Source organism: Sinohyriopsis cumingii, chromosome 3, assembly GCF_028554795.1.
Source record: "Sinohyriopsis cumingii isolate HCF-2022 chromosome 3, ASM2855479v2, whole genome shotgun sequence".
Classification (NCBI taxonomy): domain Eukaryota; kingdom Metazoa; phylum Mollusca; class Bivalvia; order Unionida; family Unionidae; genus Sinohyriopsis; species Sinohyriopsis cumingii.
The window spans coordinates 50,785,982-50,804,821 of NC_142963.1; the positions used below are offsets into that span (position 1 = coordinate 50,785,982).

The 18,840-nt window shown below is 36.1% G+C and overlaps 2 protein-coding genes across 7 annotated transcripts in view; both read left to right on the forward strand.

Annotated features, from left to right (window-relative positions):
• Positions 1-13,444, forward strand: part of LOC149802840 (putative RNA-binding protein Luc7-like 1) — a 54,216-nt gene extending 40,772 nt beyond the window's left edge. For 5 of the 6 annotated variants that reach the window (XM_089952291.1, XM_089952294.1, XM_089952293.1 and 2 more), the window contains 2 exons: positions 5,915-6,136; positions 11,728-13,444. In XM_089952291.1, the coding sequence (XP_089808417.1) occupies positions 5,915-6,136; positions 11,728-11,749 (244 nt within the window). In that variant the 3' untranslated portion in view covers positions 11,750-13,444. The remainder of the gene's footprint in view (positions 1-5,914; positions 6,137-11,727) is intronic. The other variant, XM_089952290.1, reaches the window with a different exon arrangement.
• Positions 13,445-16,241: 2,797 nt separating this feature from the next.
• On the forward strand, positions 16,242-18,153 carry LOC149802841 (uncharacterized). The gene is made up of 2 exons (XM_089952295.1): positions 16,242-16,533; positions 16,839-18,153. The coding sequence occupies exons 1-2, from the start codon at positions 16,262-16,264 to the stop codon at positions 17,824-17,826; spliced, it is 1,260 nt and encodes a 419-aa protein (XP_089808421.1). The 5' UTR covers positions 16,242-16,261; the 3' UTR covers positions 17,827-18,153.
• The last annotated feature ends 687 nt before the right edge of the window (positions 18,154-18,840 follow it).

The window sequence follows — 18,840 nt, forward strand, 5'->3', positions numbered from 1 at the left end:
GTTTTATTATGTCAGTTATATATACAGTATTGCACCTTAAGGGCAGGATTGGTTGTTTCATGCAAACTTTTGTCCTGTGACCCCCAGATCTTTACTCCTGTGCATTTAGGCAATAAGGACATTCAAGATTTTTTGTCACTATTTTTGAGGCTAAATTAGTGACAAATGTGACTTTGGGTTTGGGATTCAAAACTTGCAGAATACAGTTTGGCATTTAAACATTGAATTATATTTTGTTTGGAAGGAAATCTAAGTAAGAAAATATGGGAATTATTACAATAAATGCTAGTAGATGATGAGTGAATGCTAAAGTTAAACAAGAGCATGATCCAAAATGATAAATTCTATTGAGCCACTCTTAGGAGATATCTGAACATGTAAATGATTTTTATGGGTGACTTCACAACTAATAGCTTGTTTATAATGGTGTGTCCAAAGGTATCTTGATAGTGCATTTCAGATGACAAAAGTAAAGGTGGCAAAACTGTCAGTGCAAATAACATTATCTTTTGTTAATCAGTACTGGTGGATTATGTCCCCTGCCCTTGAGATTCTAGGTGCAACAATGTACGTAGGATCACATACCTGATTTGTGATTAACTTTTGAAAGGCATAACCTGATCATGAAACACATCCTTGTTCGAGGTGTCTAGTTCTACCCAGCGAGACAATTGTTGAAAAATTGGAACTTGAGCTAGAAACTACTCTATATGTTAAGGTTATTTTTGGAAGGCTTTATCTTATGTTTTTCCTTTTTTTTTTGCAATTCTTTACATTTACTTTTTAATTAGCATCACTATTTTAAAATGCTATCCATTGGTTTAGAAAGATAACCTAATGCAAAAGATTTCATCTTGATTAACTTGTTTTCAGACTTGTCTGAATCGCATTGGGCAGCTTGGTTCTCATCCATTTTCTTGTTGTACTAGAGGACATTGTTTTTGATGTGGTTATTATTATGTTGTGAGTGTGTGTGTGTGTGTGTATATATATATATATTCTTGCACTGGTCTGAAATTCTGGAGAAAAAAAGTCTTAAATTTGAAAATTGCTTTTCCAGGCCTTGAAGAGGTCTGGAAAAGTTTAAAAATGACTAAAAAGTCTGTAAAAAGTCTTAAATTTGTGTTCCCTTTCACATGATGTCATTAACACCCTTTCCCTTCACTAAGTTTAATTGTCATATTGGGTCCTGGAAAAGACAATCTGTCATTGTTCGAACCATGCTCCGAGGAAGTTTTACAAATGCACATTTAAAATACGGGCTACATAGACAATCCTAAAGGCCAAATCCTGGTGGGGTTCATATTTGATGATTGTTAGGCAAATTAGTCTGCTGGCTGATGATAGTGATGGCATTTTATTTTAAAGCTATAAATTACATAAAATTATTGGATCTAGAAAAGTGTTAAAAGTTATAATTTTAGCTGATGCAGCTTTACTGAAATTGAGCTTTGAACTAAGTTGGTCATGCATGTAATCAGAACCGGAACTGACATCATTTTGAAGCACACCATATAACAAATTCATAACTTTTAAAACACAGATACGTAATTTTAATAGGTCTGATCACCAGCATACAAGGTGTAAACTTCTGGCCTGTTCATTTGGCGATTGTTTGCAAATATCTCAGGACTTATAAACACGGATTAACTCATTCATATTCTTGAGGAAGTGTCTTAATGTATCGCCAGGATATTTTTTTTTACTACTTAGCTTACAGGAAAAGAAAGAGTACAGTTTAAACAATGAATAGTAACATGGATTTATATTCTTTGATTCACATGGATTGTATGTTTTTTTTTCTGAGCAAATCAATGCAAGGTGAATTCTAACGTACATTTGTGGACGGTTTACCGCCAAATTATCCTAGATAGGAATAACATGGGTATATGTTTCACTGTCTTCTCAGTTCACTTGAATAAATGTAGGGATATCACAAATTTATTTAAGTTAATATACTATAAAAAGATTATATTTTTAACAAGTTTGCTAATTCCCAAGTCAGAATATTGTGATTTCAATTTTTAATCAGCTTTTGGCATAATATCTTAAAGTCAGAGTGGAAAAAGAAAACAAAAACATAAATATGTAATAATGAGGGTAAATCCAAGAAAGTTAACAGTTTTCCTTAAAAATACATCGTTCAAATTACCTTGAGCATAGCTCCTTATAGCCTCAGATCAATTTAATAAATAATCTAAAAATAAAATTATGAAGTAATATATTTGTTTGATCAAAATAGCACTATTAGAACAAGTGATTTAAGAAAAGTTTTAATGAAAAATCTTATTTTGGAGCTAAGTTTCAAAAAGACTACCTATGAGCAATGAAAAAATGTACATAATAAACATAAGGAACAGTTTCCAAACTTGTTCCAGATGGCTAAACTAGCTTTATATATGCCCCATCAGCAGGGGCGTCTAAGCATAGAACAGTATTCATACACTGGTGAGGAACAAATTAAGCTCAGAACAATCAACCAATTAATGCATATACAACTAGAGGTAACATCTTTTAAAGATTTTTTATTTCATTAGGCTCTAACAGAGTGTATCTTGAAGAAAGATAGATGGATATTGTGTTTTTAGTTACATAGTAAAAACTATGGCTATTTCCTCCTCCCTCCTTTTTGTTCTCCCCCCCCCCCCCATTAGATAAAATCATGGTAGCATCTCTGAAGTGAAAGCACTAGAGTTGCAGCTGGAGAAGAAAGTATAGAAGCTAACGAGCTATGGCTAACATCTGGATTACAACAAGTTTCTTTTTAAATACAATTTCCCTTTCATATTACATTTATTTATGGGGCCCCGAGTGGCCGAGTGGTCTAAAGTGTTCTCCGTTACGGATCACTGCCATCTCACCTCTGTCTGCGCCGGTTCGAGTCTCAGATTCAGCCAATGTAGGTATGTGAGAAAGCATGCCAGTAGCTTCTCGTGGGTCGGTGGTTCTTTCTGGGGTTTTCCCGGGTTCTTCCTCCACCATTAATACTGGCCGCCATATATAGCCTATCGTGTGCTGAAAAATGGCGTTAAACCCCACAACAACAACAACAACATTTATTTATTTCTTTATTGGTTTTGTATTTGTTTCTTGTATTTAAATTAGTATCTTAAGCAGAACACGAGATACTGTAAGTAGTCATTGAACCTGGAAACTGGTCATTAAAAAGTCCTTGAATTTCAGCTGTCCTGATCTGTATTAACCCTGTTTCATGGATTAGGTTTTGTGTTGTGCTTGTGAGTATTCATTTTAATTTCATTGGATTTTATTTGATTTGACATTCTTGGACCGATCTTTTTGTGTGCCTTGTGTGGACCTGATATTTAAATAATGCTTGGACATTGTGTGTGGCATGAGGCATTGTGGACAGAGTGTGGCATGAGGCATTGTGGGCAACAATGAAGAAGTATAACATGGGTCAAAAGTTAATCAGTACCATCAAGCAGCTGTACGCCAAGGCTACCAGTGCAGTAATTGCCCAAGGTGCTTTGGGGGACTGGTTCCAGACAACAGTGGGAGTGCGTCAAGGCTGTCTTCTGTCACCCACGCTTTTCAACATCTACTTAGAGCGCATCATGAGCGAAGCCCTGGAAAACCACTGTGGGACAGTCAGCATTGGAGGGCGTAACATCACCAACCTCCGCTTTGCAGATGACATTGATGGACTGGCAGGCAGTGAAGACGAGCTAGCCACCTTAGTGAGGAACCTGGATGAAACATCTTCCAGATTTGACATGGAGATAAGCACTGAGAAGACAAAACTGATGACAAATAGTGGCAAACAAATCACAGCCAAGATCGAAGTCAGAGGACATGAATTGGAAACAGTGAGCCAGTTCAAATATCTTGGTTCCATAATCACTGAAGAGGGATCAAGAGCAGAAATTTTGTCAAGAGCAGCACAAACAATGGCAGCTATGTCAAAGCTAAGACCCATCTGGAGAGACAAGAATATCTGTCTGAAAACTAAAATCAGACTATTGCGAGCTCTAGTCATCTCAGTCTTTTTGTACTCATGTGAGGCATGGACCCTGACAGCAGAATTACAACGAAGAATTCAGTCACTTGAAATGAGATGCAACAGAACCATCCTTGGCATCTCTTACATGGACCACATCACAAATGAAGAAGTGCATAACACCATCAGGTGCGATGTGGGCCAATATGAGGACCTCCTCACCACCGTCAAAAAGAGAAAGCTGAAATGGTATGGCCATGTCACTAGAGCCAACAGTCTATGCACAACAGTCCTGCAGGGCAGCATCCAGGGTGGCAGAAGGAGAGGTAGACAGAGAAAAAAGTGGACTGACAACATCACAGAATGGACCAGGAAAAGTTTTGCGGAGACACAGGTGGCACATGATCGAGACAAGTGGAGGGAACTGGTCAGATGTTCAGCAGCACAGTGCCTCAACAATCACACTAGGTCATGAGACTGATGATGATGATGATGATGATGATGATGATGGACATTGTGTCTATAACCCTTGTGGGAAGAAGCTGATGACTTCCAAACCTGGATAGGGCCTTCCAAACTTGACACTAAAGCATCATGTTGGTTATGCAGGTCAATAAACTTTTCACATTATTAGGTCTAAGAAAATTTATTTTTTGGTCTAGAAAAGGTCTTAAATCATTGTAAAAATTGTGGTAGGAACCCTGATATATGTACATCTGGAATTTCATCACATCAGGTCTTGAAATTGGTGCTAGCAAGCTTGCATTTTGCAGGTTACAATTATATGCCAGTAAATTGCTAGCTGAAAAATAAACTAGAAGTTTCTTGGTAGTGATATTTTTTATTCAAAACACAAAATATGCTAATGGACATTGAAAATTGCTTCATTTTGCTAGTACAGTCAAACCCAGTTGTTTCGTTTATGTTGAGTGTGTCAAAAAAGCTGGAAGGAACACAGTTACGTTTATTGGACATCACGTGCCAATTTGTGTGTGCCTCATGGTGGGAGATATGATTGCCATGGTCATGTGAAATGGAAAAAGAATCTCCAAGAATTGTGTCAAGTTGAGAGATAGCAACAAGCCATTGAGCTGCATAGGCTTTGGAACTAAAGTTTATGCAACTGTACAAGTGGTAAATAAATCTAAGTGTACTTAACAAGCTTTTCAGTTGAACATAATGTTTATCGTCGCTGCATGTTTCGAATACTGAACTTTTAATTATGTTTTCGAGCTTTACAGTAGCAGTTTATGATATTTTGTTACACCTTACTGAAAACTGGTAAAACATATGGAAAAAATCAACTGCATTAGTGAGACGGACTCGTCAGGGTTGGCAGGTCTGTTGACACTATACTTTGTTCCACACAGTATCATGAATTTTATCCTATCTGTTAAAATTTCTGGTCAGCATCATTAAATATAGGCACATGTACCTAATCACTTTAAATTTATTGTGTGGAACTAACTATTTTTTTTATCTTTATTTAATGATGTTGACTGATAATTTACTGAGTTACAGATTAGATCAAATTTTTTGTGCTGTGAGGAACAGACTACATTGTTGTGATGTTGATTTGTGACACTGTCCATTATTTTGCAAATTTAAAACACTTAAGCATTTTATTACTGGTAGTTACATTGGTTGTCAACAAGACACTAGACTACCTTGGAGTTGAAGTTTCTAGTTAACATTTAAGAAATTCTCTGATTATGTTTTTGTTTTTAAGCTTGCTTAGGTGGAAGCTTGATATGGTGATCAATGTGGCATGTCTGAGCATATTCATATATATATCTTCCCAAACCATACTTACGAGTAACCTCGGTGTTAGTTTTTTAATTTTATTTCTTTACCATTTTATCAAAGTCCCTTTGGATGTGGAATGTAGCTCAGGGACAGACTTGACATGCAGGCCATCGTCAGCCTATAATTTTCTCATACTTCTTTATTTTGTAGCAGGAGATCAAATTCCAGATCTCGTTCCCATCGGAGAAAGAGTCGTTCTCGAAGCAGGTCCAAAAGGTCAAGGAGCCGATCCAATCGCAAAAGGAGCAGAAGGTCTCATTCGCGGTCTGGTTCTCGAAAGCACAGATCCAGGTCGGGCAGTGCAAAGCGAAATGGTACAAAGTCCAGATCTAAATCAAGATCAAAATCGCCCAAGAAAGCTGATACCCAAGAGTAAGTAGTGTCCGTGAACGTGTCTGATTCCATTTACACAAATGCATGCACACCCTAGACAGATGAAACACTATGAGCTCACAAGGCTTTATACCAAGGAAATCACATTAGCTGCTAAAGATTTAAATGTACTTCCTACTAATTAACATTGACTTTTAAATGTTTAAATGTACGGTCCACTAATTTAAGTTATTTCTCAGTCAAATACATTGCTTGAGATGCTGCCATGCCACAGGATAGCTGGTTTCTTGCAACAGTAATGCTAGTCTCGAAACTGCTCAAATCCAGTGGAAAAGGTTGATGCAAACTATGTGTGTATCCCTCAATTTGTTGTACCCAATATGCTGTTTATTTTTGTTTGAACACAAAAATTCAAAATACAGGTTTGTGAAATTAGGTCTTGATCTACCATTTTGCTGGAGATCATCAGGCAATGCTAAGGTAGATTTAGTGTTTGAATACAAGCATTTATATGACTGAGATCGGGGTGGGTGGGTTTGCAGAAACTATCCAGGGGTTCTGATTTAATGTCTCCCAGAAGGGTATAACAGACTGATCCATTGATCTGCCATAATAGAAATTTATAGAGCAAAAGCATACATGCCAACCATTACGCTTTTGGCATAATTATTATACTTGTATCACCTGATTATGTCTTACGCTTGCCCGTACATTGATTACACTTTTCTGGTTCTTGAAGAAATTTAATACAAATAAACAGGCATGATTTTTCTCCATTTTAAAGCAGAATTCTGCTTTTATCCTGATTTGAATCTTGATATAGTCAGTTTTTTATATCATCTCCGATCTGGTTTGTTTAAAACAGTCTGTCCAGTTCCATTCCACGACGACCCTGGTTAATTATTTGTTCCATATATTAGTTAGCACACGACTCTCATAAAGAGTATTCTGATTGGTCAGAGGTTTAAATTAATGCAATGAATCTTAATTTAATTGAAACTGATGGCAGTGGGAAGAAGAAGTATGCTTGCAGAACATGGCGTCCTGAGTTGTTGAGAGAGACCATGACACAAAAAGTTTAGATAAAGGTTTATAAAACATGGAAATGGAAAATGTCTGGAGCAAAAAGTTGACAGAAATTTAGTTGGTCAGTTTATAAGAATACTGAACGCTAGAGGACTGGCATTTTGTGACCTCTGCAAGAAAGATCTGAATTATGGTAATCGCAGTTGGAAGAGTTTGGAACATCACCTACAAAAGAAGCTGCATACAGAAAAAATTGAAGCTCAGAAGGTATCGGGGAAAAAGTGCAATTAATTACTATCAGAAGAAAAATTTCTAGCATGAGAGAACAGATGTAGCCCTCTGTCAAAATATGTGCACTGCATATCGCCAATACATGTACCAGTTTGAGAAGGGAAAAAAACGATTACACATTGAGCAAAAAAAATCAGCGGTGACAAATGGAAAGCTAAATAAATATTTGCCAAAGCCGCAAAAAGAGCTTGACTGGCATATCAGCAGGTTGAGTCCAGTGGAGAAAAAGACAAGTGAATGTATGGGATTATTTGTATATAGTTGATGTACTTTGGTGTTTATTTTACAAATTTGTTATGAAAAGATAGAAGTATAATATATTTCCTGCAAAAATTGTCAAATTATTGTGACTTAATTATGATGTGAACACTGACACATTCACATGAAATAACTTCAGTATCAATAGTATTGGAGAACAAACAAATATGACAATAAATATTGTCAAATTATTGAAGTCAAGTTGAACATTTTTGGTAGGTTATTTGTTTTTCAAATGTTTATTTTGGCTTATTTATTTTATGATCATAAGCAGTTTTTTGTGAGTTTGGGAGGCGATTCAGTTATTAAATCAGAATGCTAACTACAGTGAGGAACAAGCAACATCTGAAACAGTAAATAAACTGATGCTTATACAAGTATGAGGGGGTGCAAATAAATGATCTTCCATTTGCATAGGCTTTGAGGAAATGTAGTTGTAAGAAATAGACAGGATTATTTACCTGCTGAGCATACTGAATTTGGTATGCAGATACCTTATTTATTCATTTCAAAAAAGTGTTACAAAGTCATTAATTGTTTCTTTGAAATTTTGCATGCATATACCTTATATGTCATCATCCATTGACTTGTTTGCCATTCCTCCTGTCTGGACATATTGTGTTTGGGACCTCCCCACATTAGAAAATTTCTCTCAGCATATCTACAATTCTACAGAAATAATTGATAGGCAGGGCAAAATGCTGAAGATTGAAATCTTCAGATGGGAAAGTCCTAAGATTTTATCCCAACATTGAGTCATTTTCCAGTGTTGTTGGGGAAACCCCTGTGGCCCCATCCTTAGCCAAAGATTGCTTGGACTTTGCATTTCGCAACTTAAACAACTGGACTTTTGAGCAGGAAGAATGGGATATTATGGATTTGGTTGTTTTGCCATTTCTGTGCAAGTCGTAGATGAAAGGTTTGAGCCAAGAGACCACATCACAGACATGCAGGCTATGACTGGCAACTACCAAAGAGAGGAAGTAAGATCTCTAGTCACATTCATGTAAGATTCAAAAGGCAAAGCAACAGGTGAGAAAGGAAATCCCTTGAAGCTATCATTTGCAAAATGCAAGTCTTATTGTATTTTTTTCTTTTGCTGATCTCAACAGTTTAACAACTTTAGCACCAGCTATGTAATATGCTGCCATCCCAGCTCCTGACCTGTCTCTGCAACTGGTCAACTGGTTATCTGTTGCCACTTTTGATCAGAGGTCAGATATAACAGTTGAAATAACAACATGCCGAGTGTTCATCATCTTTGACCTACTGTAGGGATCTATCTGGTTAGTTTGCTCATATGGTCATACCACCAGCTCCCTCAGCAATCCAGACATTGTCAACTTGTGCCTGCCAATTCATACAATGGGTCCACAATTTATGGTTTATTTTGTGGTCAGATATCAGAACATGCTCTTTGATAATACCTCTTCAGTTCTTCCATTGATTATGATTTATGCATATGTGGAAAGCTTCCTTGATGAGAACATCCACCCCACCCCCCATGTATGAGGGGACAACATGATGAACTTATGAACCAGTATCCTACTAAGAGGAGGCCTGAGTTTAGCTTTATATTGCAATCGAAGAAATCTGTTGGATCTTGTCTCCAGCTTAGTCCCCACCTCTGCCATCATTGAACCAAGCATAATCAGTAAAGGCCTCTCTGAATGCAGATGATAGGGACAACCATCCCTTCTACCATCTGCTCCTTCAATCTCTTTAAGTTAAGTAGATTACCAATTATCATTCCACAACTCCAAAACCTTCGTCTTAAAAAGCTGGCTGCCAGTGGCATTTTCTTCCTGGCCGATTGGTACACAAAACACACAGACAACTGTCATGTAGACATGCTGAATTTGGGCAAAGATACAGCTGAAATGAATATGTCTGCTGCATTTTAATATAAATTGTTTAGTATTCCAGGCAACATCAAGGTTGGCAAGAAATATCACAGGAACATTGTGTTCGTTTGACTTGGCTTGTCATGTTCATCAGATTGAAGGAGACAGTAGCTGTTGATTATGCTTGAGGATCTATATTCCACATGGCAAAAGTTGTTAACAGAGCAGCACAACACACAATGGCAAATGACTCAGACTGCTATGTACAACCTGGATTTAGTTCGACATGACTCTTTCCTTTTGTCATCTTGAGTCCTATCAAGTTGGCCCTTCAGTTGTTTTCTTTTGGTTCTTCCCTTCTGTTTGGAGGCCTTATAATGGATGCAACTAAGCAGGTTGCTTAAGAATTACCTCCTAGCTCACCTTGACTTCTGTTTTTTGCCTGTGTCAGTCTCATCCCCAAAGGCAAGATTTGGTTGGGTCATTTTTACTCGGCAAGATCTGAGATATGACAGGATCAGATATGCTGAATCAAAATATTGACTCAGGAAAATAGATTTTGTAGAAGACATTATTAAGATTGTTGGCTGACATGCAGAGTTAGCTTTCTCTAGTTTTTATGTGTTATATAGTCTCACAGAGAACTGATTCTGGCATTTTAACAGACACCCACCAAACCTTGTTAAGACCAGGGTACGAGTTTAAAGCTTTTACTGGATTTGCCTTGAATTTTACTAGGTAAGGAAATGCCACACTTTTGTCCATTCTTTTTTAAGGCTTCACAGTAATCACATGTCACTAGCGATTTTCCCTCTCTTGTGCAGTCGTTCATTCAGAGAGTGGATTTTCCCCTTGCATCAGGACCTATGCTATAACTATAATGTCTGACCAAGTTAAAGGTTGGATGCTAGTTCATTGTCTCCTTCTCACTTAATCTCCTAATCTTAATGTGATCGGGTAAATGTATTCAAAAGAAAATGGGAATTTCTGTTGTAAATTATATTTCTCCAAGAAATACTTGCCAAATCACATGATTAAGCCCTCAAACACCTCTCTGCAAATGTGAACGTCCTTGTTGATGTATCATTCAAGCTAAATTAAAAAATATGTAGTATAGAGGTAGCCACCCAGGTGTGACATAGGGTGGTAATTACAATAATATCTTGGAAGACTTCCTTCCCATAAATATTATTTTTAGTTTCTTTATTTTATATAGCTGGAAAGATATTTTCTTTTTCATCTTTACATGCTGATTTGGGATGTAGTGTTAGTTAATTCCAAACAATAACTATTTCTTTTCCTTAAAACGAGTTTTATCCTTTCGAAAATATTTGTGGGTTTTTTAATATTTGATGAAAATTTGTTCAAACTTTGAAAAGATTTTGAAGTTATAAAGGTTAGAAACTACATGTTCTATAGTACTAGTCATACATGTGACCCACTTTGTTTCAAGCAGACTGCTTGACAGACCCACATGTGGAACAAATACTAGGTAAACGCAAAGCTGGGTGATCAGATTGGTCAGAATTTTTTGTTTGTCACTAGTTGATTGAAGCCTTTATATTAGATTCTTCATTCTGTGGGTGATTGCCAGGTATGACTTTATTTTTCTCATAAACTGCTGGAAGCATAATGTAATCTTTCAGAATGCCACATCTTTGGAGTCATTTTCTTGATGGACTGAGGCTGCTTTTTGCATGGCAAGAAAGATGATTGTAGGAAGTATATTTGAACCAATGAACACTTTGAATCTGTGAGCATGAATGCTTAAAATAAGTCATTGGATAACAAAGTATTCCGATATTTATGTTAAGATTCAGATTTTTTAAAGCTAGCATTTCTTTTTTACATCTAAAAATCTCTCAGATTTGAACTTAATCAAAGAGGTGTCATTTTTTTGAGTAGATAATATCCTGCAGAGTTATATACATACAATTGGGTTGAATTTTGAATTGAAGTGTTAGCAGATTCTTTGAAAAAGCAGTCTTTTCAGTTGAAGTTGAAATAAAATCATTAGTTTGAATTAACTGTTTAATACGACTTGTAACTTTCATTGTTAGAAAAAAGTTTTGGTGCATGATGATGTCAGATATCAGCTTAAGACAAATGACACAGTCTTATGCATTCCAGAGCTTGCATCCATCTTGAGATAGTATACAAAAAGAGGGAGAAGATGAATATGATAATGAAGTTAAATCTTTTATTTTGCAGAGGAAAAGCAGCAGCAGAGTGATACAGCATACAGAAACATCAACAGTTTTATATGCAACATGAACTGTGTCTTCATTGTTTCGGTCCACAATCACATGTGCACACGTGGCTAGCATTTGATGCATTGGGCTGGGGTGGGACCTTACATAGATTATCTAAAAATTGTCCATAAAATTCATATATACTATGAAATGTCAGGAGTCAGTTTTTAAACATTCATTTTGTCAATTTAAAAAGCAGTTGTAAATTACATCTAAGTAATCAGATTTTTTTGTAGTTAAAGATGAATGTGTTTTTGTGCAGATTACGTTTTGCACCAGTACGTCAGCTGTCCCGGACGTTGGTACATGAAGTTGACATTTGATGTAATAAATAGTTTAATCAGTTCAGCTCAGTTGTCTCAAATCATATCTTTATAAAAAAAAGTGTTATGTCACACATGGTGCATTTGTTTATGATTGCATAATGTCACTCAGTTCCTCTTTCACTGTTTGAAAGGAGGCTTCAGACCTAGTGATAAGATTGGGGATGCTTCATTGATAATGCACAAATCTTAGAGCTTTGAGTTTTTTATCGCTGGATGAGGGTGTGTGTATGTGGGAAGCACAAGTAAAACTTGTGTGGGGACAGCAGTTACAAGTTTTAAATTGTGAATAGAATCTTCAAGAAAGTGTTGATGGGTATAAAAGTTGGATTGACTGAACTGTGTCATATTCTTTCTGGCTTTGGTAATAAAGAGAAATGGCACCTGTTAGGTCATTTAAGTGACACCTGTGATTTAGATAGCCAAATCTATCCTCACACATGGGCTGCATTCATTAAAAATAGTATTATTCATGGTTTGTTTAGAACCCAATTTGTGTCTACTTTGCTGCATCTTGTTGCAATTTTTATCACAGTGGACAAATGCATATCAAGTTGACATAACAGTTAATTTTTCCAATTTTAAACTCACAGATTAACAAATAAACTTTATTTGCCTTTAGTAAATGTATGTTTACCTAGTATCATCAGTCTTTAATACTTTCATCAAGCAAATAGTTTTAATGCATGTAAACAGCATTCAAGATAAATTAATCACATATTTAAAGTTGTTCTAGCCTGGCATTGCTAGTATCAGTTGGCAATCTCTTTTGTTAGTGAAACAAAAGTTGAATAATTTGCTGAGTAAGCCACTTCACTTCACTTGCTGCTTATGTCACCAGCACCAATCACTAACAATGTTTAAATTAGGGCTGTTAGCATTGTGCCAGTTTAGTGCTACTAAATGCTTACTGAACATGACCCACTATGGGCCTGACCATTTGATCTGGAAACCTGCCTTTAAGTTTTCAATCAGATTATATAACTGATAGTAAAATTCTCATAAAGATAACTTAATGTTTAAATTCTGTACAAGCTAAATAACAAGTCCATATGTGAAAATAAGCATATACATGGACATCACAATACTTTTGTTCCAGATAAAATGAGAGGGCCTGGAGTGCCCAAGTGGTCCGAGGTGCTTGCTTTTACAGATCACTGACATCTCACCTCTGTCCATATAGTTTAAAGTCTTGGACTTGGCCAATGTAGGTATGTGAGCAGGCTTTCCAGTAGCTTCCCGTGGCCATCATGTGTTGAAAAATGCTATTAAACTCATAAACAACCAGATATAATGAGCAAATATGTATGTGAAAGTGAAACAAATTTTAAGAAATTAAAACAAGACTATTTAGATTTTTTATTCATGTTCTTTTTTCTGCAGTAAGCATAACAATTTATCTACCATTTATTCTTACTTATAGGTCAAGTCAAACTGTAAACAACAAAGATCATGATCTGCCATCACATAATGTACCTGCAGACCAGGGTCTATGTTTGTTTTTCTACTGATTACTCTTAACAAACTGCACAGACCCGAAAATGCCGGTTCATTGTGTGACAGCAGATCTGGGTCTGAGCAGTTTGCAGCTGAAATTGAATTCTGAGCAGGTATAGATTGCACTTTCTTCCAGATCTTGTACCTTTTTATAATCTCTCTTTTTTCAACTTTATATTAAGTATTGTTGGATCTGGTTGAACAGCATTAATAGCAAAACGTTTCATATAGTTCAGTTGTGATGACTATCACTGTTAATAATGATACAAAATAATTAAACCTTGGCATAAGTGCTTATCATCCAGATTTTACAGTGATCCAAGAATCAAATTGAGAGATTAAAGAAATGTGATTGGTTGATAGAGGTCATTTGCTTTGGTACCAAATCGGTAGTTTTAAACATAATGGAGCAGGGACCAGATTGTTTGGAATGCATTACTGATGTTTTTACCTTGTATAATTATGTTTAAATTATTCAGTTATTTCATTATACCTCTTCTGCACTCATTAGTACTGGATGAGGACTGCATAATCAGTCTGTATTAGTCAATGAATTAATTATATTGCCATCTTTTCATTGTGTCAGGTCACATAGAAATGATTTGATATGCAAGCTCTGATCAAAGGTCAGTTCATGCAATTTATGATGTGAATTGCTATAATATCAGACCTGTTTACCCATCCGTATTTTACCGTATTTGTACGGAATAAGGCCCATCCGTACGGTCCTACGGTCATTGATCTGAAAATACGATTTGAGGTTGCATTTATTTTTTTTATTTTTTTAAATTATTTTTTACGTTTTTTTAAATTCCGGTTCGTTTCGTTGTCTCGTCTCTTTGGTCCGTGTCCGTGTCCGCAATTTGCGCCACATCACTGATTTTAACATTCTCAACATCCGGTTATTTAAACAAAGAAAATGCCGCCGACAAGAAAGTTTCAGCAGGATTCTGATGATGAAAATGCAAAGTCGAAACATAGAAAACAGCATTTTCTTCCAGTTTATCATACTCTGTGGCCATGCCTGAAACCATCGTCCAAAGGAGAACATTTTGTGCTTTGCACTGTTTGCAACGTTGATTTTTCCTGCGCACATGGTGGAAGGAATGACTGTTCACGGCATGTGGAATCCGAAAATCATGCGAAATTGGCATCATTAGTGAAGGGAAATAGAAATATTCTGTCGATGATGAAGGGAAAGGAAGTCAGTGATCAACACATATTTCAAAAGCAAATAACCCGTGCTGAGGCGATTTTATGTGAGATTATCGTAAATATGAATTTGTCATTGAGCACAGCCGACAAGTTAACGGAAGCAATGAAAAATATGTTCCCAGATTCCAGAATTGCACAAGGTACTTAGAAACAATCTCTCTCTCTCTCTCTCTCTCTCTCTCTCTCTCTCTCTCTCTCTCTCTCTCACACACACAAACACAGATGCACACTCTTAATCTTATAACTTCAGATTGACACATTGTCCTTAGACCGATGTGGGTTCTTTTTCCTTTCATATCAGATCCAAACTTGTTTTTTTAAAAATAGTTTTTTAAAATAAAAATTAAAACGGAAACTAAACAATCACAGTTTAAGGTCAAAGAATCGCCGCCCCCCCCCCCATACTGCTGTGTTTGCTAGATGCATGAAAGCTGCTAAACTTGTTTAAACATTAAATATTTCCATAAATAGTATTGACTATAAAAAAATTATCAAAATAGGATAGAATTTCATAGATGTAGATACTAAATGCAATGATCTCGGTGTAAATGTTAAATATATTAAAAAATTCAGGTTATGCACGTTATTACAGTTGTATGTATCTTAGCTATACTCTGTCCTTAGTTAATTAGTTTGCAGATATTAGAATAATATCTGAAATGCTTTGGTTTTTTTGGTAAATAATAGGCTTCATAATATAAACTTTCTGCCAGTGGTTTCCATTTTGTAATGTTATTGCTGGCGTTCTTTAGGAATGAGGTGCTGTCGCAACAAAGCAACTGCTGTTATAAAGGAAATGTCAACAATTCAGATGAGTGACCTAACTGCACGCATGATAAAGTTCCCATTCAGCATTGCCACTGATGGAAGCAATGAAGGTGACAAGACACAGTTTCCTCTTGTGGTTCGAACCAAGCAGTCAGAATTAGGACAGGTCAGCTCAGAGCTGTTGGCACTACCTGTATGTGAAGGTTCTGCTACTGGTGAGAAATTTTTTAGTTACATGTTTTTAAAACTACTTTTCAGGGAGGAGATGGTGATGCCTTTCAAAGGACACCTGCTCAGATCGGGATTATTGATAATGATAGGTTGTCTTGCTAGTTTCTTTAAATCATTATCTATAAAACTAAAGATCGGACTGAACATTTTGTTACAAGGTATAGGCTTTATGTGCTTCATTTTACAACATTAGTATTTTGTTCCCTTGATATGGTATTTCGTTATTTCTGTTCAAAACAATTTCATCATTCTTCTCTGTATTGATTTTGAGAATATTAAGTGTCAAAATTTCTTTAAAGTTATTTTTCTTTATTATCTTTTCCACCATTTGCATTCTGATTGTTTATGTATATGTCTTTTTCAGGTGAAAAGATCTTTGATCTTGTGCACAAAGAGCTTTTCATCCGTGGGATTCCATGGAAGAATTGCATCTCATTTGGATCTGACAATGCCAATGTAATGACTGGGAAGAAGAAAGGAGTTTTATCCTTTGTGGAGAAGGAACAGCCTGAAGTCTTCTTGTCTGCCTGCACCCTTCACCTAGTTCATCTTGCAGCAAAAAGAGGTGCAGAGTGCCTGCCACCAGTTGATGAAGTCCTGGTAGACATCTTTTACTTCTTTAAAAAAAGTACTGTCCGGCAGTCAAATCTGAAAGAACTTCAGGGACTATATGACGTCGAACAAAAAAAGATGCTCAAGCATGGAAGAACCAGATGGCTGAGCATTGGAAGGTATGACACTGATGGATTACTATTCACAATAATATTTGTTAGCAAACTGTCGTTGAGGTTTTGAATGTAATGAAAGGTTCCGATTTGTTGACTTCCTGATCAGAATCTTTGTAGTTTCATTAGTTATATGCCATCAATTCATTTACACTGTAATAATCATTTCCATGTTTCAGCTACATGTACATTGTTTAAATAGTTAATCTACTATATAGTCAATGCCCTTAATGTCAATTTCTGGTCAGAATAAATTTATAAATATATTGATTTATGCAGTTTCTCAAATTTTTTGCCTTCTTGTTTTTCAGATGCCTTGCAAGACTGCTTGAAAATTGGGATCCATTGAAGCATTTCTTCCATGAAGAACAGAAGAAGAAAAAACCAGGAAAATCTGAAGAGAGGGGCTACTCTGCACAGAAGGTTGATGTTATTTTCCAGTTCGTTCGTTCTCCGACAAACAGGCTGTATTGTTTATTTCTCAGCTATACCATCAAGGCATTTGAAAAAGTCCTTTTGAAATTACAAGCAGAGGACCCCATGATCCATGAGGTGCGGCCATTGCTGTGTAATCTCTTAACTGATCTATACAGCCGTTTTATTAAGCCAGATGCTATTTTGAATCATACTGTGGAGGAGGTCCGTTTCAAAGATCGACAGAAACAAAAGGATGATGAAGACCTTTTAATTGGAGGAGAAGCAAGAGATTTCCTGGGCAAAGCAGAAGAAAATCATCTGCGAAAGAGCAGAATAACAGACTTTTATTCCTCGGTGAGGGCTTACTTTGAAGCAATCTGTGCCTATCTTTTGGTGAAGCTGCCACTACAAGACCCCCTGCTTCAACACATTTGTGTTGTGGATCCTAGGAATCAAGTAACAGCAAAATCAATAAATTTACATTACTTTCTGAAAAGATTTCCATGCTTGTTACCACCAAGTGTAACTGCTGATACCATCATAGAGCAGTTTTGCCGGTACCAATCAATGGACATCTCAATGTGTTTGAAAAACAGAATTGATGAATTTTGGATTGCTGTTTCTGCCAAGGAACCTGATCTCCAGTCTTTGTGTGATGTCATGCTGAGCTTACTCACTGTGCCTCATAGCAGTGCTGCTTGTGAACGCATTTTCAGCTGTGTTAGGAAAAATGTTACTGATCAGAGATCCTCACTAGCTAATCAGACCATTGAGGCTTTATTGGTCCTGAAATCAAAAGCAAAGAATTTTACCAAAGAGTTGACAGATGACCAGCTGGATAGGATAAAGAGTGCCTATTATATAGCCATTAAAAACCCATAGACTAACTAAAGCCTTCATTAAAGTCAGTGGTGTTTAATTTCTGACGATTTTGCCTTGATACACAGAATTGCCTGAATACCAGCGTCTTTACAAACTAAGACTTATTTATAGAATATTATATAGTCTGCATGTTGTGCAATAGTAAATAATGGTAATTATAGTGTATTGATAGTGTCTACTATTTGTGAGCAGTTTCACAGGTGACGTGTGCTGTGTTGTGATGTTAGAGACACTGAATGAAAATACTGACTGCCATCTTAAAATACTGACTGTCATTGCTTAAAATACTGACAAGAAAATATATGGGTAAACAGGTCTGTAATATGTTCACTTATGCAGCTGATTGCAAAACATACAGTAAAAATGTCAGGAAATTGTTGGTTTTTTTTATCTTGATATCAAGCAGAGAATTATCTCTAGCAGAATGCATAAAAATGTCTTTATATTTGTCATTCAGCTCATAAACACATTTCAGCTTCTCTTTTGTAGAAGTTGTTGCTTGAAAGTTGCATAGAGTTTATAAATCATTACATCTGAACTCATGTTAATCTTGCTCATCAGGACAGAAAGTCATACTAATGATCAGAGCAGAAGTGTTATGTCATTTTGTCTTACAAATATTATTTACTCCTTTTAGCAACTTTTAAATCTATTCATTTTGTATTTTATTTCGATTTTGGCATTGTTTGCTGAAGTTTACATACATTCATGTTTATCATTGTTGCTTTCATGCTAATTGCTAGAACTTATTGTAAAGCATGATCAAACTTTGGTCAGATTGATCTTTTTTATCATATGTATCTCAAGACTGTCAATCCGTCATGATGTTCTTTTTCCTCAGCAGTTATTTTTTTTTACATCTTGTCATTTTAAGCTCACCTGGACATATGTTATTATCTTGTCTTTAATGTGTCATCTGTGAAATTTTACATTTTTTTTCCTTCAGGTTCTTGAAACAACTGCTATCAAGTATGTCAGCCATTTTTACAAACATTTTTTTATAAGGACTTTCAA